The sequence below is a fragment of the Prionailurus bengalensis genome, chromosome B3 (genome assembly GCF_016509475.1).
Source record: "Prionailurus bengalensis isolate Pbe53 chromosome B3, Fcat_Pben_1.1_paternal_pri, whole genome shotgun sequence".
Taxonomy (NCBI): domain Eukaryota; kingdom Metazoa; phylum Chordata; class Mammalia; order Carnivora; family Felidae; genus Prionailurus; species Prionailurus bengalensis.
Window position 1 is genome coordinate 95,624,947 of NC_057355.1, and position 22,487 is coordinate 95,647,433.

General features: G+C 33.6%; 1 protein-coding gene across 1 annotated transcript in view; it reads right to left on the bottom strand.

Moving 5' to 3' along the window:
• The window catches only part of MDGA2 (MAM domain containing glycosylphosphatidylinositol anchor 2), an 858,520-nt gene that overhangs the window by 94,186 nt on the left and 741,847 nt on the right, over window positions 1-22,487 (bottom strand). Inside the window, exon 9 of the mRNA XM_043556078.1 lies at window positions 21,697-21,966. Within this exon, the coding sequence (XP_043412013.1) occupies window positions 21,697-21,966 (270 nt within the window). The remainder of the gene's footprint in view (window positions 1-21,696; window positions 21,967-22,487) is intronic.

A 22,487-nucleotide genomic window follows, 5' to 3' on the forward strand; every position in this document is an offset into this window, starting at 1 on the left:
AAGTTGAAGATCTAGTAAGAAGATATAACATGTCACTTTCCATAGCAGTAAAGACAGTTATCTAAGACATAGGGTTACTAGAAAATAGTTTCCCTTCACCAGCAAAGGAAGATGACAAAAAAAATTATATTAAATCATCATTTAATCTTTAAATATATATATTAATTTTTAACTTTTATTTTATTATTGAGAGAGAGAGAGAGAGAGAGAGCGCGCGCGCAAGTGCACATGAGCTGGGCAGAGAAAGAGGAGACACAGAATCTGAAGGAGGCTCCAGGCTCTGAGCCATCTGCACAGAGCCTGACACGGGGCTTGAACTCACAAACTGTGAGATCATGACCTGAGCCGAAGTCGGACGCTTAACCGACAGCCACTCAGGCGCCCCATAATCATTAAATATATATATTAAATCATCATTGGCCAGTGATACCACTGGAGTGCTTGAGTAAATCCAATACCAAGTTATTTTTGGAAGACATATTCTCAATTTAGACTACAGAGAATTTATCCTAATTAAACATCAATGGATATGAATTCAGAATACAACATTACTAACAAGAAAACGTTCAACTATGAATGACTAAGAAAGCCAATAAACAGCTGAATTAGTCTATAGATAAATAGAAACACATAATAGAATTTATAAATAAGTATGCCCAAGACCATTGAAGAATTACAATAAAGGATGATAAACCAATACTATGGGACCTTCTATGAAAGAATAACCAATATTCCCTACTGGGAACAAAGGTAGGCTTCACAGGGGCATATTTGAAACCTTTATAGATCTTAAAGAAGAAATTGTTTGGACAGACAAGGGTGGCTTATGAAGGGATAAAGAAGAGAAGAAATAAAGCATGGCCCTTGGCAGCGAAAAAAGACTATATTATAAATAATATTTTAGAACTATCACAGGATCTGGTATAACGAGCATGCAATTCCCTCCTTTCCTACAAACTCTGCACTTGTGATGAATAGGGATGATATCATCAGCTGTCATATAACAGCTGACACACTCATGTACTCGAATAAGACAGGAAGAATAGGTCAGTGCTAACTTATGAAGTGCCTTGTTTGATATAATGTTTCATACTTACCATATAGCCCAATTATTCTCTAATTATTTTAATCAGTACTCACTTAAGTAGGAGAAAAGATTTTATATGTATCTACTAATTTTCACTTCCCAGAGTGAAAAGAACTCAGTGAAATCAATGAATTGAATGAAAACTAAATTAATAATCAAAATGATAATAATCAAGGAATTTCATAAAAGATACACTAGCAAAGTATCAAAAATAATAAAAATATTAATATGTTTTAAATGTGTATTTATTATAAGAAAAGTGGCTACAGAGATTCATGGGAAACTTAAAACACTGATGATGTACTGATTTAAACAAACAAACAAACAAACAAGACTTCTAAATATCAGAAGAATCACAGCTCTGTGCCTGTATGCATTTTTAGTAGAAGCTAACAAACAGAGTCAAATCACATTGTGTTCAGACTCAGAGGCTGGCTAAGACTGAGGCCAGTTTATTAGACAGAAAAAATCTATGTAGCTCTGTCATTCCTCCAAAGGATAGAAGAAAGAACATGCAATTGTTGAAACCATAAATGTCTTGTCTTCAAATTAGTGAATCCTGAGCCATATTAAAAAGGAAAGAAAAGAAAAAAGAAAAGAAAAGAAAAAGAGATGATTCTATAGAAATGGAGATTTTTCTGGGGTGCCTGTGAGGCTCAGTCAGTTAAATGTCCAACTCTTGGTTTCTGCTCAGGTTATGATCTCATGGTGTAAGATCCAGCCTAGTGTCAGGCTCTGCACTGACAGTGTGGAACCTTCTTGGGATGCTCTCGCTTGCTCTCTCTCAAAATAAGTAAAATAAACTTAAAAAATTAAAAAAAGAAATGGAGATTTTTCTAAGTTTTAAATCAGGAATAGGATACAAATCCACTTTATAGTTTTTAATTATAATTGGTAGGAAAGAAGAGAGTGGAGTAGATAAGTGAAAAGCCCTGAGTAGGAAACCAGCAAGAAGATGCTGTTAAAAAACAAAAAACCCAAAAACATGATTTGAGAAATGAAGAAAGGTGGATGAAGTCAAAACTCATTACAGATAAACACCCAATGAACATTTGTCCTCTGACTGGATACTATGGGTAAACTCCTAAATTTTCAATGTGCACTGGACTGGACTGGACACTAGAGTCTACAACTGAGATGGAAAATGACTGTATGCATCTCATCCTGGAAGAAGAGTGAAGAGATACATTACCTCTTGGTATCCTATCCTTCTGAAAGCTTATTGTTTTGATTCAAAAGTATGTAAAAGTTAGTATCTTGAAAATGGAGGCATAAGAAAGAGGACCAAAAAGTTTAATTCTATGAAGTCAAAGGGAAATTTTTTTTTAAAGAATCAATATACTCATCTGTGTTACCTATATTTGGTAGTTATATGATATTTAATATTAGGCCTTATCTCATTAAAAGAATGTAATAAAGGAATTACTATTGAATTGATGAATCCTGCGTATTCTCATTTCACTAGAAAGATGAAGAATGGAAACATGGAAAATATCTAAGTAACACTGACAAAAGAAACTTGTATCTGATAAAAAAAACAATTTATCTTAGAATTACAGTGAATGTCACAGCAGCAATAAACTGAATGCCAAGAGTTTTTTCAACAGTGATAACTTGTCAATATGTGTTCAGGAAACAAAAGCATAACTAAATTATACAGCTGTGAAGTCAATGACAACATCTCTCAGTTAATGATTGTTTAGAGTGTGAAAAAAAATTACAAGACATGTAACAATTTATTATCCAACCAAATCATTAAAGTGAAATGCCTTTGTACGTGAGACAGAGAAATGTTCATCCATAATTTGGCTTACTGTTTGAGAGAGTCAATATGTTTTCAAATGACCGGTCATTGTTATGACATTTTTTTCAATAACCTTTTTTAGACTCGAATTAATGAGTATTTTTTTTAATTGAAGCACAGCTGACACACAATGTTACATTAGTTTCTGGTGTAAAATGTAGTGATTCCACAAGTCTATACATTATGCTGTGCTCGCAAGTGTAGCTACCATCTGTCACCATACAAACCTATTACAATACCATTAACTGTATTTCCTATGCTGTACCTTTTCTCCCTGCAACATATCCATTACATAACAAGAAGCCTGTATCTCACATTCTGGATCACTTGTTTTGCTCACCCCCTTACCCACCTTCCCTCTGGCAATCATCAGTTCTTTGTATTTATGGGTCTGTTTCAATTTTTTTACTTTGTTCATTTGTTTTGTTTTTCAGATTCTACACAGAAGTGAAATCGTATGGTATTTGTCTGTCTTTGACTTATTTCAAATTTAAATAAATAAACACTGCTGGCATAATCAAATCATCTTTGATAGATCATCAAAGAATATTACTAATATAATAAAAGCTGACATAGATCAAAGGGAATAATGTGTGTGAACATCACCTAGAAGTTGACAAATCTCAATTATTAAGCATTAACTTTTCTTGCTTGATCCACATACCTGTGAAGTTGATAAGGATTATTAGCATAATCTTAAAAGATGCACGTGGAGAAAATGCCACATAGCAGGATTCTTATGATATGCTCATGAAATGGCTTCATACAATTCATATCCTTTATCAAAATATGTTAGCAGAAAGTATAATACTTAATTAAAAGTATGATTTCAATGTTCTTTTCTTAATTAACAAAAAGCCAATGAAAGAAAATACTCAGACTTATGTGTAAACTTTTAGTCTTTTTATAGTTTGCTCCAATAATGTAAGTTCACTTGAATATAATATCCTACCAATTCAATTTTCTTCTACAGATAGTTTTTAGGTCAGATATTTAGAGGAAGTATGTTTATAGAAATTTCTACTTGGAAAATTAACGATAATGACTTCAAATTGTCTAAATTAAAATATTTCACTTTAATGTTTGAAATGCAGAATGAACCCAAGACCGAATTATATAAATTCTTCTAAAAATCATCTTTCAGTGTTGATAATTTAGCTTTTCTTTTAATCTCTAGGAAGGACATTAAAATGATGGCCCAAGAAAACGGCCTCTAGGCCTATTTCCTAAAACAGAAAATGATGATCAGATGCAAAAGCTATAATTTACCAAGAATCCTGTGATTGATTATTAGGAAAGAAATCACTGCTACTGAAATAGGCAACCAGGTAGGGTTGCAGAAGGAACATGGCTTAGAAATTACTTCTTGGAAAAAAAGGGTCTGTTTTACCAAAACACTAAATGCTCAAGCCACACATATCCACATCAATTGGAAGCTAATATGATATGTTTTCCACTGTAAAAATTCTCCCCCAATGTAAGACACTTTTTGGAGGAGTTCATAATTTCATTTGAGCAAGGATCTGTAATATAAAGTTAAAATACTTTATTAATACAATAAAAATTATTAATAAAGATTGTATACTCAGCAAACATTACTAATGATAGATCCATTTAGTTACTGCTAAGGACTCTTTCACTTAGGTTTTCTGTTTGTCAAAAATAATTATTTTATGAAGACAACTGGGTGAAAAACCTGTCTCTGGAGATTCAAATGGATTAGCATATACAGTTTATTCTATTTATATTTGATAGATTCTATAAAATACCTATCATACAACTGACAAATAATATTAAATAAATATTATTCTCTTGCTGTATCACCTCTCACAAAAAAAAAAAGAGGAAAGAAAAAAAGAAAGTAAACTAAAATTCTCTAGGAAGAGGTCCATACTTGGTTTCATTGTTATGGTTTAGAAGCACAGGAAATTGAAGCAATTTTAGTAGATTTTTTTTAAGTTTATTTATTTATTTTGAGAGAGAGAGAGAGAGTAAGAAAGGGAGAGGAACAGAGACAGAGGGAGAGAGAGAGCATCCCAAGCAGGCACTGCACTCTCAGCTCAGTTCAACTGAGATGCATTTCTTGATATGAATAATTTGAGTTTTTTTTCCAAAATAGGTTTAGACTAGTATCTGGTCCAAAAAATTTAAAAGATGAAACAATTTGGATTTGATGAAACAGCTTTCACATTTGGCATGTAAATAGGAAACTGCTAAGGGTTTAGAGAAAGTTTTGAAATGAAACTTACAAATCCAGTGATATTTTATAAGGAAATATCTAAGTAAATGTTATGTGCATAAAAACCACCTGTTCTAAAGAAAACTAATGTGGAGAGATCCTCCTGAAATAAAGTTGACTGCTTATTGATAGAGACACGCATGAAGAAAAAGGGCAAAAGACTCTGTACTTCCATTACCCACTTTGTATGCCATAGAGCTTGCCCAAAGCCTTTGCTTACCACTACCCTGTCCAGTATTTGAGACATTATGAAAAGTATACATCTGGAGCTGGCATTTTAAAGTTATTCTGTTATAATTTACCACTACAACTATGGACTCATGGAGTAAGAAAATGTTAAGGGATAAAAACTGTATCTCAAATTTATATAGGAATTTACAGTTTACAAATTACTTTCCCAAATATTAACTTATTTTAGTCTCACAGAGGTTGAGAAGGGCCAATATGCAAAAGGATATTACTTGGCTTGAGCTGCGAATCTTGAAAGTTACTAAGAACATCATAATTGCTGAACTAATGCAGACAAGTTTCCTTGCCTGGTTTGCAAATCATCCCTCAAAAAGATCCAAATGAACATTTTCTGAGAAGGCAAGGTTACACCATTCACCTAAGGATTCAAAGAAAGCTGGCTTTCAAATAGAGGATCTGATCCCCATCTTCCTCAATGTATATTATTTCCAAGAATGGTACGATAAAATGAAATTTTTAGAAATCTTTCTTTATAGAAACATTGCAGGAAATACAAGGCAGAAAGAATACAAAACTATTTTGCTTCATTTTATATTAAAAGATATTTCATTAATATAACCTTCCAAAACTTTTCCCTTGCTTTTTCTGGAACCCCCCTCAAAAGGCTTCTCACATGTAATCCAAAAGCCAGTCATTTCAGGTTTTCCTGCCCTTTCTTATTCCAACTTCTATCAAAGACACAGTCAGCTCCCTTAAGGTTGTGTACAGTGTGGGGAAATTTTATCTGAATCTGAATTATGTAACTGGAACTATGTGTAAAAAAACCCTCTAATGTACAAAATTTTCAATAGAATATGTGTAAAAGGGAAAAAAATCCTACAGACGGTGTAATATTAGAGATTCGATTTTCTTTGTTGTTCAGTCTTGTAATTTCTGACACTGAAGGATTTTGTGTTCTCTTTATATACTACAAATACATCTGAATAAACACTTTCCATTGGGGTCTTCCTATTAATAACTTTGTAAACCTGCTTCTAGTGTTGTTCTTCCTGATCACAGAAAATATTCTAATTGTGGCTTCTAAAGCATTAGTAGAAAGTTTAATCTAGGGAATAAAACAGTTATTTCTAGGCTTAAGGAAGAATTTATGCTTGATCTCTCCTAGACAAAAAAAATCTTTTTAAGGCACTTTTGGTGTTGTGTTTTGCTATTTGTCAGGCACCATGCTAATCAACTTGCACACATTATGTTTTTTTTAATATGTGCAATACCCTGCAGGATGAGAATATTCTTATCATTTTCTTTCCACAAAAGATAAAAGTGAAGATTAGCAGTCTTAAACAGCTTGCCCTATAGTAAGCAACCATCCAGTAACAAAGCTATATTCTGAACCCACACTGTCCAAAGTCCCTTTTTGTTCTAACATCCAACATCTTTGGAAATGGTTGGTCACTACCAAGTGTGTCTGGCTGAAGGGGTGAGTTGGGCTGAAATTCAGGCTCTATTCATCTTGCAACTGCTTCTACCCTGGTATAGGAGCCATATCTGCTTCAATAATGGGGACTTTTTCCCTAATTCACACACAAATACTGTACAGATGGATTTGCTGATAAAATGTCACTTCCACTAATCTAAAAAGTATCCCTGCTTCCCTACTTTGTCTGTTGTGAGTACAGAAACTGAAACTACAATTTACCCCTGGCACTAAACCAGATTTGCCATGTTATATTGTTTATCAGAAAGTATTATCAACTCAGGACTTCATATAGATAACGGTTGACTAAATCTCTTGAATGACAGATACATGTATTTAACTAAATATTTAACTTAGGAATAATGAATATACAATAAGCTGCAAATAAGTGTATTCATTCTTTCCTAAAGTTATACATTCCCTAAAAACGTAACAACTCCAAATATCTTAACGCTTGTGTTCATTTAAAGGACCATTGGTTGAGGTATGTGCATGGAAGGGGAACAGAAGGATGTGTTGACCCAGTGGCTCTTGGGCTGAGAGAGCTGAATGTTCAATGGTGTACTTATAGACCACATTAACTTCTTGGCAAGAGCTGTTGCTGCACATGTGGGTGGTCCATTGCTGAATATGAATGCACTGAATATCATTTAGGCAGGGAGCGAGAGGTGTTCAAGTGAGCTGGAAGAAAGCCCAGAAGCTATGCTGTTTATCTTCTAGGAACATTTATTTTCTTCAAAACATATAACTTGAATTAATAAAGTGGATTTAGATATGAATAAAGGAAACCAGTTATTGAAACTGAATCACTGATACTCTCTAAGAATAACTAAAAGATCTGTGAATATGACTCCTGGCACAAGAAAAAGATTAGAGGATAAATAACTGTTCTTATCACATGGCTAAGAAGCACTGGTCTGGATCTGACCACAAAGCCGTTATCTCTCTGCAGTCAGATCCTGAGGCTTCTAGGAACTGTCATATTGATGAGTTTTTTTTTGAAACAAAGTTCATTAATATGATGAAACAAGTGGATTTCTTAAGTTGTGCTTACCTAAGTAATACAAAAATTTCAGACTGTGGTTTTATCCTCTGGTCTAAAACCTCAAAAGAATTTATAAAAAGAACACCTCTCTTGACTTCTGCAATTTAACGTCCGTCACAAAACCTCCCTTAAGAAAAAACAATGGATCAGGTTTTGAGCCATCATTTGTGTAATCTCTCTGCTGACCACTTTGAATCTGGTTTTTGGCATGCCTTTGGAACAAGTTTTCCACTGTTCTCATCCATTAATCATCCCTTCAGGGTGATAAACAGAAGCCAGGTGCTTAAACAGACACTTGGAAGTTTGGCAGTTAGCTAAGATTCCATTGAACTAAAAAGCCCTTTGATTCTTTCAAAGATTGGTTTTATTACCCCCCAATATCTCCTGAAAAATCCAACTGTACTAAGTGGTAAACAGACCCTTAAGAAAATAATAGAAATACTAAACATATAACATTCATATACATATATGTGCTTTTCTACATTTCAGTTTGTTTTATTCTTCTCTGGTTGTTAAGTGAATATGAGGATTCTTTTCTCTCAGGGGAAACTATTTGTGATTACAGGCTGTTTCGTACCATCTGCAAATTGGATCTAATGCCTGCCCAAAATAATATCAGGAAGCCATGAGAAATAGTTTTGGAATCTGACAGGCAAGCTATCTTGCTAGACTTGTATCTCTATTTTCCCTTCATTGTATCCCGTAGTGACAGTCTTGCTTACAAAATGGTAACCCTCTAAAACCTGATTCATTGCTCTCTGATTTAACTTGTATGTATAAGTTTTGTTACCAACATATTAGGTCATTCTATATTCTTAATGTAATAGTCACTATCTCTTAAAGTAAGGGATACAATTGAGGAAAGATCATAGTGGTTATCATGGTGAGGTGAAATACCATGAAGACAACCAGTTTAGTGTGTCCATCTGAAGGAAAGGAGTTTAGAGGTTAGTGGAGGAAAAAGTAACAAAGGATTTTTGAGGAACAACCAATTTTTGTGAATTACCCTGAATGTAGTAACAAAATATGCACTAGAATAAGTATATTATATGATAACATTAAATAGAGCAAGCATCTTTATATTATAAAATACCTCCTATTCCCAATACTACTTTAGCTGGCAAATATCATTTATCTGGTAATACGTAATTGAGATATGATTTCCATACAATAAAATGTACTAGTTTCTATTATTAAAGGTTAGTTTGGCCTATTCATGAAATTTGTATAAAAGGAACCATAAATAGTGCACTTTTTGTGGGTCAGGTTGTATTCACTCAACATACTGTTTCTGAAAGCCATTCATCCATATACTGTGTCTACCAGTAATTTTTCACATTTTTTTCCCATTTTTATGAGTATAATTCCATTTCATGAGTAAGCTGTTTATCCATTCACTTGTTGATGGATATTTGGAATGTTTCTTGTTAGAGGCTATTACAAATAAAGCTACTATTAAAGTTTGCACATAATCTTTATATAGACATTGCTTTTATTTCTGTAGGGTAATCATCTAGCAATTGAATTGCCAGATTACTCAGTAAGTGCATGTTTACATTTACAAGAGACAATCCATTTTCACAAAAGTAATCTCATTATACATTCTCAGGAGCAGTGTGTGATAATTTCAGTTACTTCACACCCTCGGCAACACTTGGTATTGTGTCTTTTTAACTTTGGCCATTATAACGTGTGTGTAGTGTCATCTCATTGTGGTTTAAATTTCATTTCTACAGTAACTAATGATAGTGACAGGCCTTTATACAATTATTGGTCAACGGTATGCTCTTTTCTGCAGTGTCTATTGAAGTTTTTTGTCAATTTTTAATTGGACTATTTGTTTTACTATTGAGTTTTAAAAATTATTTACATACTCTGGATACAAACCTTTGCAACATATTTTCTTCTAGCCCATGTCTTGCCTTTTTATTTTTTAATGATGTATTTTGAAGAGCAGAAAGTTTTAATGACCTCTGATGCATAATTCTTTAATGAATGGGGCTTTTGTTTGTTTACTTTCTAAGAAATATTTGCCTATACCAAATTTGCATAGATTTTCTTCTGTGTTTTCTTCTAGAATTTTATAGCTTTAGTTTATTTTTTTTTAATAAAGTTTATTTATTTTGAGAGAAAGAAAGAGTGAGAGCACAAGCAGGGGAGGGACAGAGCGAGAGGGAGTGAGAGGATCCCAGTAGGCTTCAAGCTGTTGGTGCTGAGTCCCGCCTGGGGCTCAATCCCATGAACCATGAAAATGACCTGAGTGGAAATCAAAGAGTTGGATGCTTAACCGACTAAGCCCTCCTGGTGCCCTTACAGTTTTAGTTTCTTATATTTACATCTACAGTTGATCTTAATCTTGTGGGCAGTGTAAGGTATTGTTTAAGATTCATTTTTTTCAATATGGATGTATCCAGAACTAACACAACTTATTCAGTAAACTACGATTTCTGCAATGGATTATGCTGGTGACTTTGAAAAATTCAATTGACCATATCCTCTATGTAACCATAGATGTCTTTTTCTTCATTCTCTATTTTGTCTGATTGATCCTTCCTTGTGTATAGTTTTATACAGAAACTACACTATCTTGATTACTGTGTTTTAGAGTAAGCCTTGAAATCAGGTAGTACGAGGCCTCCAACTTTATTCTTTTTCTCCAACAGAGGCCTAAATATTGTTGAACCTTAGTTTTCCAAATAAAAACTCAAGCGTTTCAAGTCCCATTGAAAGAAAAAGAAAGAAAGAAAGAAAGAAAGAAAGAAAGAAAGAAAGAAAGAAAGAAAGAAAAAGAAAGAGAAAATGCTGGAAATTTTGTTGGGAGTGAATTGAATCTATAGATCATTTTGGAGAAAATAAGCATCAAAACAATATTCATTCTTCCAATCCATGAATGTGTACTTCTCCATTTGTTTAGGTCTTGTTTAGTTTCCTGAGCAATTTTTTTTATTGTTCAAATGTATATCTTGTGCATATTTTATTAAATTTATTCATATTTTGAAATGGTAATTTAAATTGGAAATGGTATTTTTTACATTTCAATTTCAAATTTTTGTAGCTGTTACACATAAATGATTGATTTTACATATTTTATTTTATACATAAATATGATTGATTTTATGTCCTTTGCTATTGCTAAATTATCTTATTAATTCAAGTAGGATTATCTACATAAACAACCATATGATTTGAGAAATTTGAGAACAGAATTACTTTTACTTCTGGGGCACCTGGGTGGCTCAGTTGGTTAAGCGCCTGGCCCTGGATTTTGGCTCAGATCATGATCTCAAGGTTTGTGAGATCAAGTGCAGTGTTGGGCTCCACACTGACAGCACTGAGCCTGCATGGGATTCTGTCTCTCCTTCTTTCTCTGCCTCTCCCAGCTCTCTCTCTCTGTCTCTCTCTCAAAATAGATAAACTTAAAAAAAAAAAAAAAGGAAAAGAACTCTTTAAAAAAAAGAAGTATTTTTATTTCTTCCTTTCTTATTTTTACGCATTTTATTTACTTCCCTTGTGGTGTTAATGCAATGGTAAGGACCTGCAGTATAATATTTGTGGAGGGTACAAGTGTGTATTTTTGTCTTACGCCCAATTTTAGAAGGAATATGTTTGGTCAGCGTATTATCTAGCTTACTGAGCATTCCCTGTGTACATGAAATAATGTATAGTTTACAACTTTGGGTATAATGATCTATAAATATCAATTAGTTTAAATTGCTTGATAATATAGCTCAGATCTTCTAAAACATCAGTGATTTTCTGGGTACATATTCTATCAATTATTCATGGATAAATGTTAAAATCTTCAGCTATAATTATGGAATAGTCTATTTCTCCTGGCACTTTTGTATTTATGAATTTTACAGCTCTATTATTAGAGACATACACATATGTAGAACTGCTATGTCTTCCCTATAAATTCTTTTATTATTTTTAAATGTCCCTCTTTAACCCAAAATTGTTCTATGTCTTTAAGTCTGATAATAATAATACACCTATGTCATGTTTCCTACGTCTGCTGTTTGCATGTTGTGTGTTCCTCCAATCTTTAACTTTCTGCCTCTGTGTCTTTGTATTTAATGTTTTTGTTTGTTTGTTTGTTTGTTTTCCTGTAGACAGGAGGGTGTACCTTATAAATAGCTTGCTTTTTAGAAAAAAAAAATCCAGTCCCATGATTTCTGACAACTAACTGCAGTGGTCAGTTCATTTACATTTAATGTAATTACTGGTATAATTGAGCTAATGTCTACTATCCTGCTCTTTATTTTCTTTGTCCCTTCAATGATTTTATTGTGCATGTATTATTGCTCTTTTCCTGTGATAGTTCGAGGAAATTCAAGTATATTTTCATTCCTTTGATGCACCACTTTTTGAAGATGTTTTGGAAGTTTCTGTATGGCTAAAACTATGCAAGTTTAACTTACTGATTCTGTTTAGAGTCAATATAAGATCACTTTATATATCACACTTCATATTTCATGATTATCTGAAGTCCCTATTTACTTCTCACTTCCCACCTTACAATTGTTATAAATTTAAAACCATATAATTCAAATTAATCCCATGATTTATGCTACTGTGATATTTTAGTTCTAAATATGTTAAATCTTAATTTAATAATGTTAGTATTTTGTTTCAAACCAAAGATGGGCAACTTTCCTTAAAGGACTAGACAGTAAATACTTTAGGCTTATAGGCATATAGGCTTATATGATTGTTGTTACAACTACTCACCTCTTCTGTTGTAGCATGAAAACAGCCATAGACAGTACTTAAACAAGTGAGGCTATGTTCCAATTAACCTTTATCTACAAAAAAACAGTTGGCTGGTTCCCAAGCTATAATTTGCTGACCCTTGTTCATATAGCTGTATATTATGGAAATTACAAGAAAAAAAAGAAGAAAGATAGTCTTTTATCTTTACCCACTTATTTACTGTATCTGATCCTCTTCATTCCCACCCCCCCAGCTTCATTGATATATAATTGGTATACAAAATCTGCACATAATTAATGTATACAAACTGGTACATTTGGACGTGTGTATACCTTGTGTTAGCATCACCACAATCCAGGTAATAAACACCCATTACCTCTAAAAGTTTCCTCGTATGAATGCATGTGTGTGTGTGTGTGTGTGTGTGTGTGTGTGTGTGTGTGTGTGTACATGTTAAGAGTCTGGAAATAAACTCACTCATATATGGTCACCTGATCTTTTCAAGGGTGCCACAAGCACATTATGATGAGAAATGGTGTTGAGAAAACTGGATATCCACATCCAAAAGAATGAAATTGAACCCTGTCTTTTACCATACATAAAAACAAACTCAAAATGGATGAAAGATTTAAATGTAAGGTCTGAAACCATAAAGAAAAGACTATTTATTTTTATAGATTTTGGTTTCCATTGATAACCTTCCCTGTAATAAGAAAAGTATCCTTTGGTATATTTTGTAGTACAGTTTTGCTGACTACTAACTCTCTAGATTTCATTGTTCAGAAACATTCATTTGATGCTATTTTTTAAATAGCATATCAAATTATAAATTGACAATACTTTAAAGAATTTTAAAGATTTAGAGATGCTCTATTGTCTTCTAATCCATATTGTTTCTCATGAGAAGGTAATTGTCATGCGTATCATCAGAATATCATTTTTATTGTGGCTGCTTTGAAAATTTTCCCCTTCTTTGGTTTTCCACAGTTGGATTATGGTGTACGTAAGTGTGGTTTTTTTCTGTACTCTTCTTGCTTTCTATACCAAGATTCATGCTTGGATCTGTGGGTTCGAATAACTTTTTTTTCTTCCAGTCTCATTCTTGTCTTTTAAACCTTCAATTCTACTCATTTTAGACCACTTTGTATCATCTCCCATGTCTTAAGCCTCTTTTCTTTAGTCTCCATTTCTTTTTCTATCAGATTGTATCAGTTCTTTCAATTTGTCTTCAATTTCACTGACCGTTCTAACTTTTCCAATATACTGTTAAGCCCATCCAGGTAATTTTCCATTTCAGTTATTGCAGAGTTTTAGTTGCAGAATTGGCATTCAGTTCTTTCTTACAGTTTTTTCCCCTTTTGAATGAAACTTCTTATCCATTTGCTCATAAATACTGCATTTATCTTTAAATCTTACTATGTATTCTCCTTGAATAGTTTGAAATTATTTATAATAGGTAGGTTTTGCTATATCCAACATCTGAGCTATTGTAGGGTTCCTTTTTAATAGACCACTGTTATTCATAACTAAGAGTAACATTTTGTTGTGTTTATTCTAATAGGTAATTCAGTTATCAGCTGACCACCTGATGCTTCTGTATGCTAGCTTTTTACATTTTATTGGAGTGAAAAGAATGGAGAACTTAGGGCATTTCCCAAGCTCTTCCAACTTGGTGGGAGTCAACTTCGAAATTCTGCCTGCCCATGTTATGAGGGCTTGGTGTTAGCCTTGGTTAGGAAGTATCTAGAATAGACCCTTACTCTCATACATGACCCTTATTTTCTAAGGTTTAATCATTCTGATATCTTACCAGGATGTCAGAAATTTTAAGGGGAGGTATACATCATTTTGCTGAGCTAAAAATCCTAGCTTCCTTCAGCATTGCTTGAATTCTATCACTGTTTTTACTCTGAAGAGTAAATTCACACACAGGAATGAAATGAAAAAGATACAAGTGGAATCAGCTTATACACTATAGAATGGTACACATTAAGAGTTGTTAGAATATATTACGCATTTTCTACTCCATATTTTTAAATTTTTAAATTTTATTTCTTTATCTTTGAGAGAGAGATAAAAAGAATGTGTGGGAGGGGCAGAAAGAGGAGAGAGAGAGAATCCCAAGCAGGCTCTGCACTGTCAGCACAGAGCACATTGTGGGGCTTGGACTCATGAACCATGAGATCATGACCTGAGGTGAAATCAGGAGTTGGATGCTTAACCAACTGAGCCAACCAGGAGCACTCTTACTCCATATTTTAAAAAATAACTATAATTCATAATCTGGCTGAAACATTGGCCACTAGTTTATCTATTATGATAAATAAAACTTTAAAAAGTTTAATAGAATTCTGCCCCTGAAAAATATTTGATTTCACATAGAAGTTTCTTGTCTTTTAGAGTTATCACCAGGAAATTTTAGTAGGTATTATTTTTCCATCATTTCATTTGCTGTTACTTCTGATAGCTGTTAATGATATATCCATAATCTTATGTTGCCTATTTTTAGATATTCATAAGAAACAAGTATTTGGCTGAATAGAACAAACATATGCATTACCGTAGAATAAAATATATTTTCCATATAGTTACTATGTAACTCAATCTGACATTAGAAAACAAGAATAAAATATTTTGATATTTTGATTTGGAGCGATTTGGTTATCATTTCTTCCTCTTTCGTCTTCAAAACTAAGCAATGCTAGAGTCCTCCAACATATTGTTTTGGGTAATATTACAGCTCTTAGTCAATCTGAATTTCTTTACATTTACTGAATGATAACATGTACTCCTTTTCAGAAAACTGTCACCTTTGCCTTATTTGTCCTCTAGAATCTAATTATAGTTATGTGTCTTATCTGCTGTTGCTGGACATGGAGAAAACAGCAGTTCTAATGCGTAAATCTAAATATTGTACTATATCACAAGAAAATTGTGCAGAATCCTAGCACAAATATTTCTAAACTAGAGGCAAAAGAAACAATCACAGGCAAATTTTTGCTTGGTTGAACCCTATTTGCCATGTTTACTGAAGAAGGTAAACTATGAAGGATTTTTTTCAATATTGCCTTAGATACAGTAGTCTCCTTCATATGTAGGCTGTATTTAAAAAATATTCCTTGGGGTGCCTGGTTGGCTCAGTACTGTCGGTTGAGCATTCAGCTTTGGCTCAGGTCATGATCTCATGGTTCGTGAGTTGGAGCCCCACATCGGGCTCTGTGTTGACAGCTTGGAGCCTGGAGCCTGCTTCAGATTCTGTGTCTCCCTTTCTCTGCCCTTCCCCCATCCCTCAAAAATAAATAAACATTAAAAAAATTTAAAAAATACTCCTAGGGGCACCTGGGTGGCTCAGTCGGTTGGGCGTCCGACTTCAGCTCAGGTCATGATCTCACGTCCGTGAGTTCGAGCCCTGTATCGGGCTCTGTACTGACAGCTCGGAGCCTGGAGCCTGCTTCCAATTCTATGTCTCCCTCTCTCTGCACCTCCCTCACTTTCTCTCTCTCTCTCTCTCTCTCTCCCTCTCTCTCTCTCAAAAAAAAATAACATTAAAAAATACTCCTTGTGGCAGGAAATGGGTATTTGTGGCAGGGAAACCCTAAGTTGACTTTCAATGATTCTTAACCCTGGTTTTCATGTCTTTGTGTATAATTCTTTCCCATTGAAAGTGGGGAGTAATTATGATGGGGTATCAGTTCAGTAACTGTTATGACATACAAGATTCCATCTTAGCTGACTAGAGCTAGGGATTCCTCTTGCTGGCTTGATGAAGTAGATAGCCATTTTGGAAAAACCCGCATGACAAAGAATTATGGGTGGTCTCTAGGATGTGCAGGCATCTTCTAGGACATGAAAGTGGCCTCAGCCAACAAGGAGCAAAACACTTGGGCCTTCTATCATACAACCATTAGGAAATTAATTCTCTCAAAAACCTTAATAAGTTTGGACATGATTCAACTTCCTCTCTGAAATTAAGCATTCAGATCAGAACATTCCAGCCAACCCTTTGATTGCAGCTTTGTGAGACCCAGAACAGAGGATCTGGCTAAACCATACCTGAACTCCTAACACACGGAAGTTGTGAGATAATACACATGTGCTGTTGCAAAAGATGCTCAGTTTGTAGTAATTGGTTATGGAGCATTAAGTAACATAGTACCCTCAATTCCATTGCTCGTCAATATAATATCTTGCAAGCTCTATGATTAAACCTATTCTTGTCTTTTTAAATTATACTAAGGGCCCAATGGCCATGGCTCCTGAAAAGTTGACTATCAGTAACAGTGTTAAGTATTACAGAAATAAAACCTAGATTCCAGGTTTTCCTTGAAAATCTCCATTTAATTTCATTGTATTTTTTTCAATTAAGGCAATTTAATATTCCTAGACTTAATTCCTAGATTTAATCCTGTGATTTAATCTTACTAAAATAAAATCAATACCCACAGCCTTTATTGCAGATACATCAATAGGATTAAGTTGTTTCCAAAAAAATTCAAGTAGAAAGAGTATCTAAAAATACCACTTTTTAAGGAAGTATCCTTAAAAAGAGGTAACACACTGAAATGCAGAGGTAATAGCTGGGACTTCAACAGCCATTAGGGCTATAAGATGTGCCAATTATTGATGGCGAATGAGCAATAAGATGGTAGAAACCTGAATTTCTGAAGACTTTGTGGAAAAGCCATTATGTTAGTTCCTGCAATGATACTTTAAGGTTTAACCTGAGTGTAATAATTTTCTATCTTGTTCAAATCATGGTTACTTGGGAGTTTTATGGATATTTTCAGATACTTGACAAATAATAACATACATAATTAATTTGTGAATTGTAAAATAATACACTATTACAACCTACACATCTCTATTTGGCTGAGGAGCAAAAGTCAAAATGACCCTGGTAAAGGCTTATACGAGGGCCGCCATTACTCTGGTAGAGGAATATTCAAAGGGCAAGTATTTCAAAATAAAGTAATATGTGAACAAAGGCATAAAGTCTTGGAAATGTGTAATGATTTGGTGGGAAGCAGAATGACCTAATTTGACTAGAGTGTGGAATAATTGGTAGGACTCAAAGAGATGTATTTCTATATATTCCATTTGGTATATTAATGAGTGGTTTGAAAATTCATGACATTGAATTAATGTTATCACCGCTATAAGGCAATGAAGAGCACAGATATTTCCCACTAAAAGTAAGATATATTTTCTAGGAAAATAAAGCCCTGCAGTATGGAAAATGGATTGAAAGGGAAAGAGGCTGAAAAGTCAGGTATCAGATAAAAGGCAACTATACTATCTCAGATAAAAGAATATATGGCTTTACAAATGTAATAGGAATAAAATTGTTAAAATGATATATTCAAAACACCAAGCAAATATAAAACCGAGAAGACTTAGAAACTGACATGATAGTGGAAGATTTCTTGGAGAGAGTATTTATTATTATATTTCTGGTGTCATCTCTGATACCTGGCAAATTAGTAGGTACACAGTAAATAAGCGTTAAATATTTTCCAGATTGCAAAATTTTCATCAGTAGAGAGAATACACACTGGTTGTTTTATGCTCAATTATAACTTGTAGTTATGCAATAAAAATTCTTATAGAATAAATATCCACTGTTACCCATTGAAAAAGACACTACTCCTTTAATAGTTTTCATTTAAAAGAATTTAAAATTGTCTCCATTGACCCAATTCTTAAGTGGTTTACAAATCTAAATTTATATAACTGTATATACATACTTCCTGGAACTTGTAAAAATTCCTTCACAGAAAAACATGATAAATGGTGTTTAGTTTCCTACCATTGTTCACAAAGCTAACTTAACCCACAAGACAAACAATAAACAACTCTATGCTTACCTTTACCATAATAATATTAGTAAATAAAATAAATGAAAATACACAGTATTTTGTGGTATTGTCATTAATATTTTCTAACATGGACAGTGCACTACAAGCTAAGCTATTCACTGCTCCCAAAATATCTTTACTTACTTTCTCACATCCTGACTTCTCAGCAAACACAATCCCACTCATCAGCCTCTATACTCCCACACACATCACACACACATGATATAACTGGGAAAAAGAGGTGTGAAATTTTAGCTTTCCTAGGAGCTAAAGTAACTATAAATATGAGGACTGCCATTCACTATTAGTTCAATTCTGTATATTTTGATATGTACTGAGATCAAGTTCACTTTTGGGTGACTGTATAACATTCAACCCTAATAGAAGAGTGATCTTGAATTTGGTAAAATAGTTGCAATAACAAAATTAATTAATTTGGCTGTCAGGACGTAAACATAATTGTCTTCAAAGATCTTTGTGGATAAAGAATATATGCAGAAAGATTATACATACCCTTGTATATATTCTATTCCTGAGCTCCTTTCTGTAGAGCTTCAAAGGATTCTGAATTGTGGCAAATTCATAAGGATTACTAATTGTGATATGTTTTAATAGAAGAAACAAATGCCTTTTCATTGTTCCTTCCGGACCTCTAATTCTAAGGAATCATTGATTTCTTTATATAATTGACCCTTAACAACACAGGTTTGAACTTTGTAGGTCCACTTCTACGTGGAGATTTTTAAAAAATAAATATAGTGACGTATGGGTAAATATATTTTCTCTTATGATTTTCCTGATAAAATTTTCTTTTTAAAAATTTTTAATGTTTATTTATTTTTAAGAGAGAGAGAGAGAGAGAGAGAGAGCAGGGGAAGAGCAGAGAGAGAGAGGGGGGGAGACACAGACCCGAAACAGGCTCCAGGCTTTGAGCTGTTAGCACAGAGTCCAACACGGAGCTCAAACTCACAAACTGAGAGATAATTACCTGAGTCGAAGTCAAACGTTCAACTGACTGAATCATCCAGGCTCCCCAATAACATTTTCTTTTCTCTAGATTACTTTAAAAATATAGTATATTATATATATATAGTACAAAATATGTGTCAGTACATTATATACTCAGTAAGGCTTCTGGTCAACAGTGGGCTATAAGTAGTTAGGTTTTGGGGGAGTCAAAAACTGTATGAAAATTTTTGACCATGTTGGGGGTTGGTGCACCTAACTCCTCTGTTGTACAAGGGTCAAATGTATATTTTTCTGGATTATACAATATTTGGATTTCAATTATTTCTTTTTTTCTTCAAAACTATTGGAATCTTGAAACAATGAGGTTGATCTGAAGGTATAAAAAATACACACTGGAAATAAATTAGTTCATGGAGCTATTCATTCGCTTGTGGGGGCAACCCATAACAGGCTTATTCCTTCCTGGAGCTATCAAAATCTATTTACTACATCCCATGGATCTTGAATGGGAAATGGTTTCTTCTAGGAAAAGCATTCCCTTCTGGTCTCAGCTTGTCTACCAGTTCAGAAAATAGGATTTGGGTCACATGATAGAGAACAAATGAAAATCTTACAAAGGCATCATTGTCTAAACTAGCCTGAAGTGTCAAAAACAAATTAGAATGAATGTAAGTCCAAAAATTTGAAGAAAGGTATGTAGTTAATTTTATGGAGTATTTTTGTTTTGGAGAATTAATGAAAAAAAAATGTCCTATTTCTACTGATATGTGGAAAACAACCACCTTTGAAAGATTCTTATTGATTTAGGGTAATAATATGTAAATTAAGAGTGAAAGTACATTGTGCCACTTAAATTACTCCATAGACTAACAGACTCCATTCTCTTTCCCTTATAAATATGCGTAGGAATAAAAATTAGCAGTGAGATCATCATGTAAGTAGCATTGTCCTAGGGATTTCTGGTTTTGTTTTAATAGTTCACTTAAAAAAAAAAAGTCTGTTTGTTTATTTATTTATTTATTTATTTATTTATTTAAAGTCAACACTGGGGAGGGGCAGAGGGGGGAAGAAAGAGAGAGAGGGAGAGGGAGAGAGAGGAAGAGAGAATCTTAAGCAGGCTCTGTGCTATTAGCACTGAGCCCAACTCAGGGCACCATCTCACAAACTGTGAGATCATGACTTGAGCTGAAATAGAGAGTCGGATGCTTAGGTGACTGAGCCACCCAGGAACCGTGTTCTAATAGTTCACTTTAAGAAAAGTAGAAATCTTTTAAGTCTAACTGAAAGTTGATAAAAGGACTATAAAACCAAGAGGTGGCAAGAGCTAGAAGAGAGGACATCTTCATATTCTTTGGTTGGTTCATTGCATTTTATCTACCTAATGTCATATTTCAGGAACCAAAAATATGTCAAGGTGATTCATGTCTAGAAAATTTTCTTATTGGTAAGAACTTATGAATAAAAATTTATATTACCAATGAACAAGATTTCACTAAGTTTGAAACATTTACAATTGATTTTCAGGTAATAAACAATTTACTGTTTCATTTTTTACTAGCATAAACATTCCAACTATTATGACTAACTTGCCCTAAAATTAAATAATACTGAAAAAGAATAAAAGGAATATATCCTTTTAATGTATGCCTAACCCACAGCTCAAAAATTATACAAATTTATTAGTATATAGGTTATAAAATAATTTAAATATTTACATAAGACTTAATAGAGTTAATATTTCTTTTAATACATTGAAAGATACGGCACGAAAAAGTTTTGATTGATACGTCTTTCTAAAAATTTATTATATGCCAGATACAACTTTATTGCTTTCCCTCTGAATATCTGTGAACCAATGGTAAGCCAAGGACAAAATTAAGATTCACCAAAATGAAGATTCAGAGTTAGTAAATAAATAATAATAGGAAGAAAACACTCTACTATTAAGAAAACCAAAGCAAGTCTTGGTTAACAAGCAATTTTAGACTTGCAGAAGAAAATATATATTAGTATTAATATTTGCAATGTGATCTAAAAAAACCTTGTTAAGATTTTTCACTTTATTACTTAAACACTCAAAATAACCAAACTCTTCACCAAATCTACTTGAATTCACATAAACTTCTAATTTTATAGGCATATAAACTGTCTTAACTACTAAAACAAACACCTTGAAAAGAAATGAGTAGCTCTAACTATGGTAGTCAAACTGCTCATAGTATGCTTCATGGATTTGAAAAATGCTTTAAATTCATATAGTGACAAAGCCGACAATCCCTTGATCAAAAATATATGAAAGGCAAAAATATTGTGAATCTTACCTGTAACAAGAAAGCTGCATCTCCCAGCTCCAGCTTCATTAATGATGCTACAATTATAAACCCCATAGTTTTCATTGGAAAGACTCTTCACCGGGTATTCTGTATACTCTTGAGAGTCAAACTGACCCGTCCGTAATAATTTATTGCCCAAGCGCCACTCATAGGTCAGCACCCGTATTGGATAGGCTCTCAGGACCCGGCAGCTCATAGTAACACTTCGGTCTTGTCCTTGCCGAATTTCCAGGAACGCTGGTTCCACAGCAGGAGGATCTGCAGAAGAGATGTTAAAACAGATAAAACATGTGGTCTGCAATGAGCCAAAGACTATTCTTATTCTAAGAAGCTATTTTTAAGAACACATCTAGCAACAAGTAAGGAGTAAGAGGTGGGTGGAGAGCAACACCAGGAATTTTATCTTGGGATGGGAAATGGGAAACATCATTTACTGACTGTGGGCAGTGAATGAGATTCACTGCCTTGAAATATCATTTGCAGGTGAAAGCAGCAGAGTTCACTTTTTTCTTAGCTACTTCCCAGAACAAATCATCATGACTATGTTTATACTGCCAGCAACCAAGTGATGTTGTAGGTGTAAAATGCAGTCTCCAAATTAGCATGAGACTTTGAAACAGACAAAGTCATTGGTTCAAGTCAGTGAATTCTAATTATTCCCAGTTTGGCTTCTGAACTACCTATTATTTAATAAAGTAGGTAACCTAAGTTTATAAATTTATGTTCTAAATTATTTGGTCTGAACACATTTGACTAAAATTCATAATATTCATGGGTAA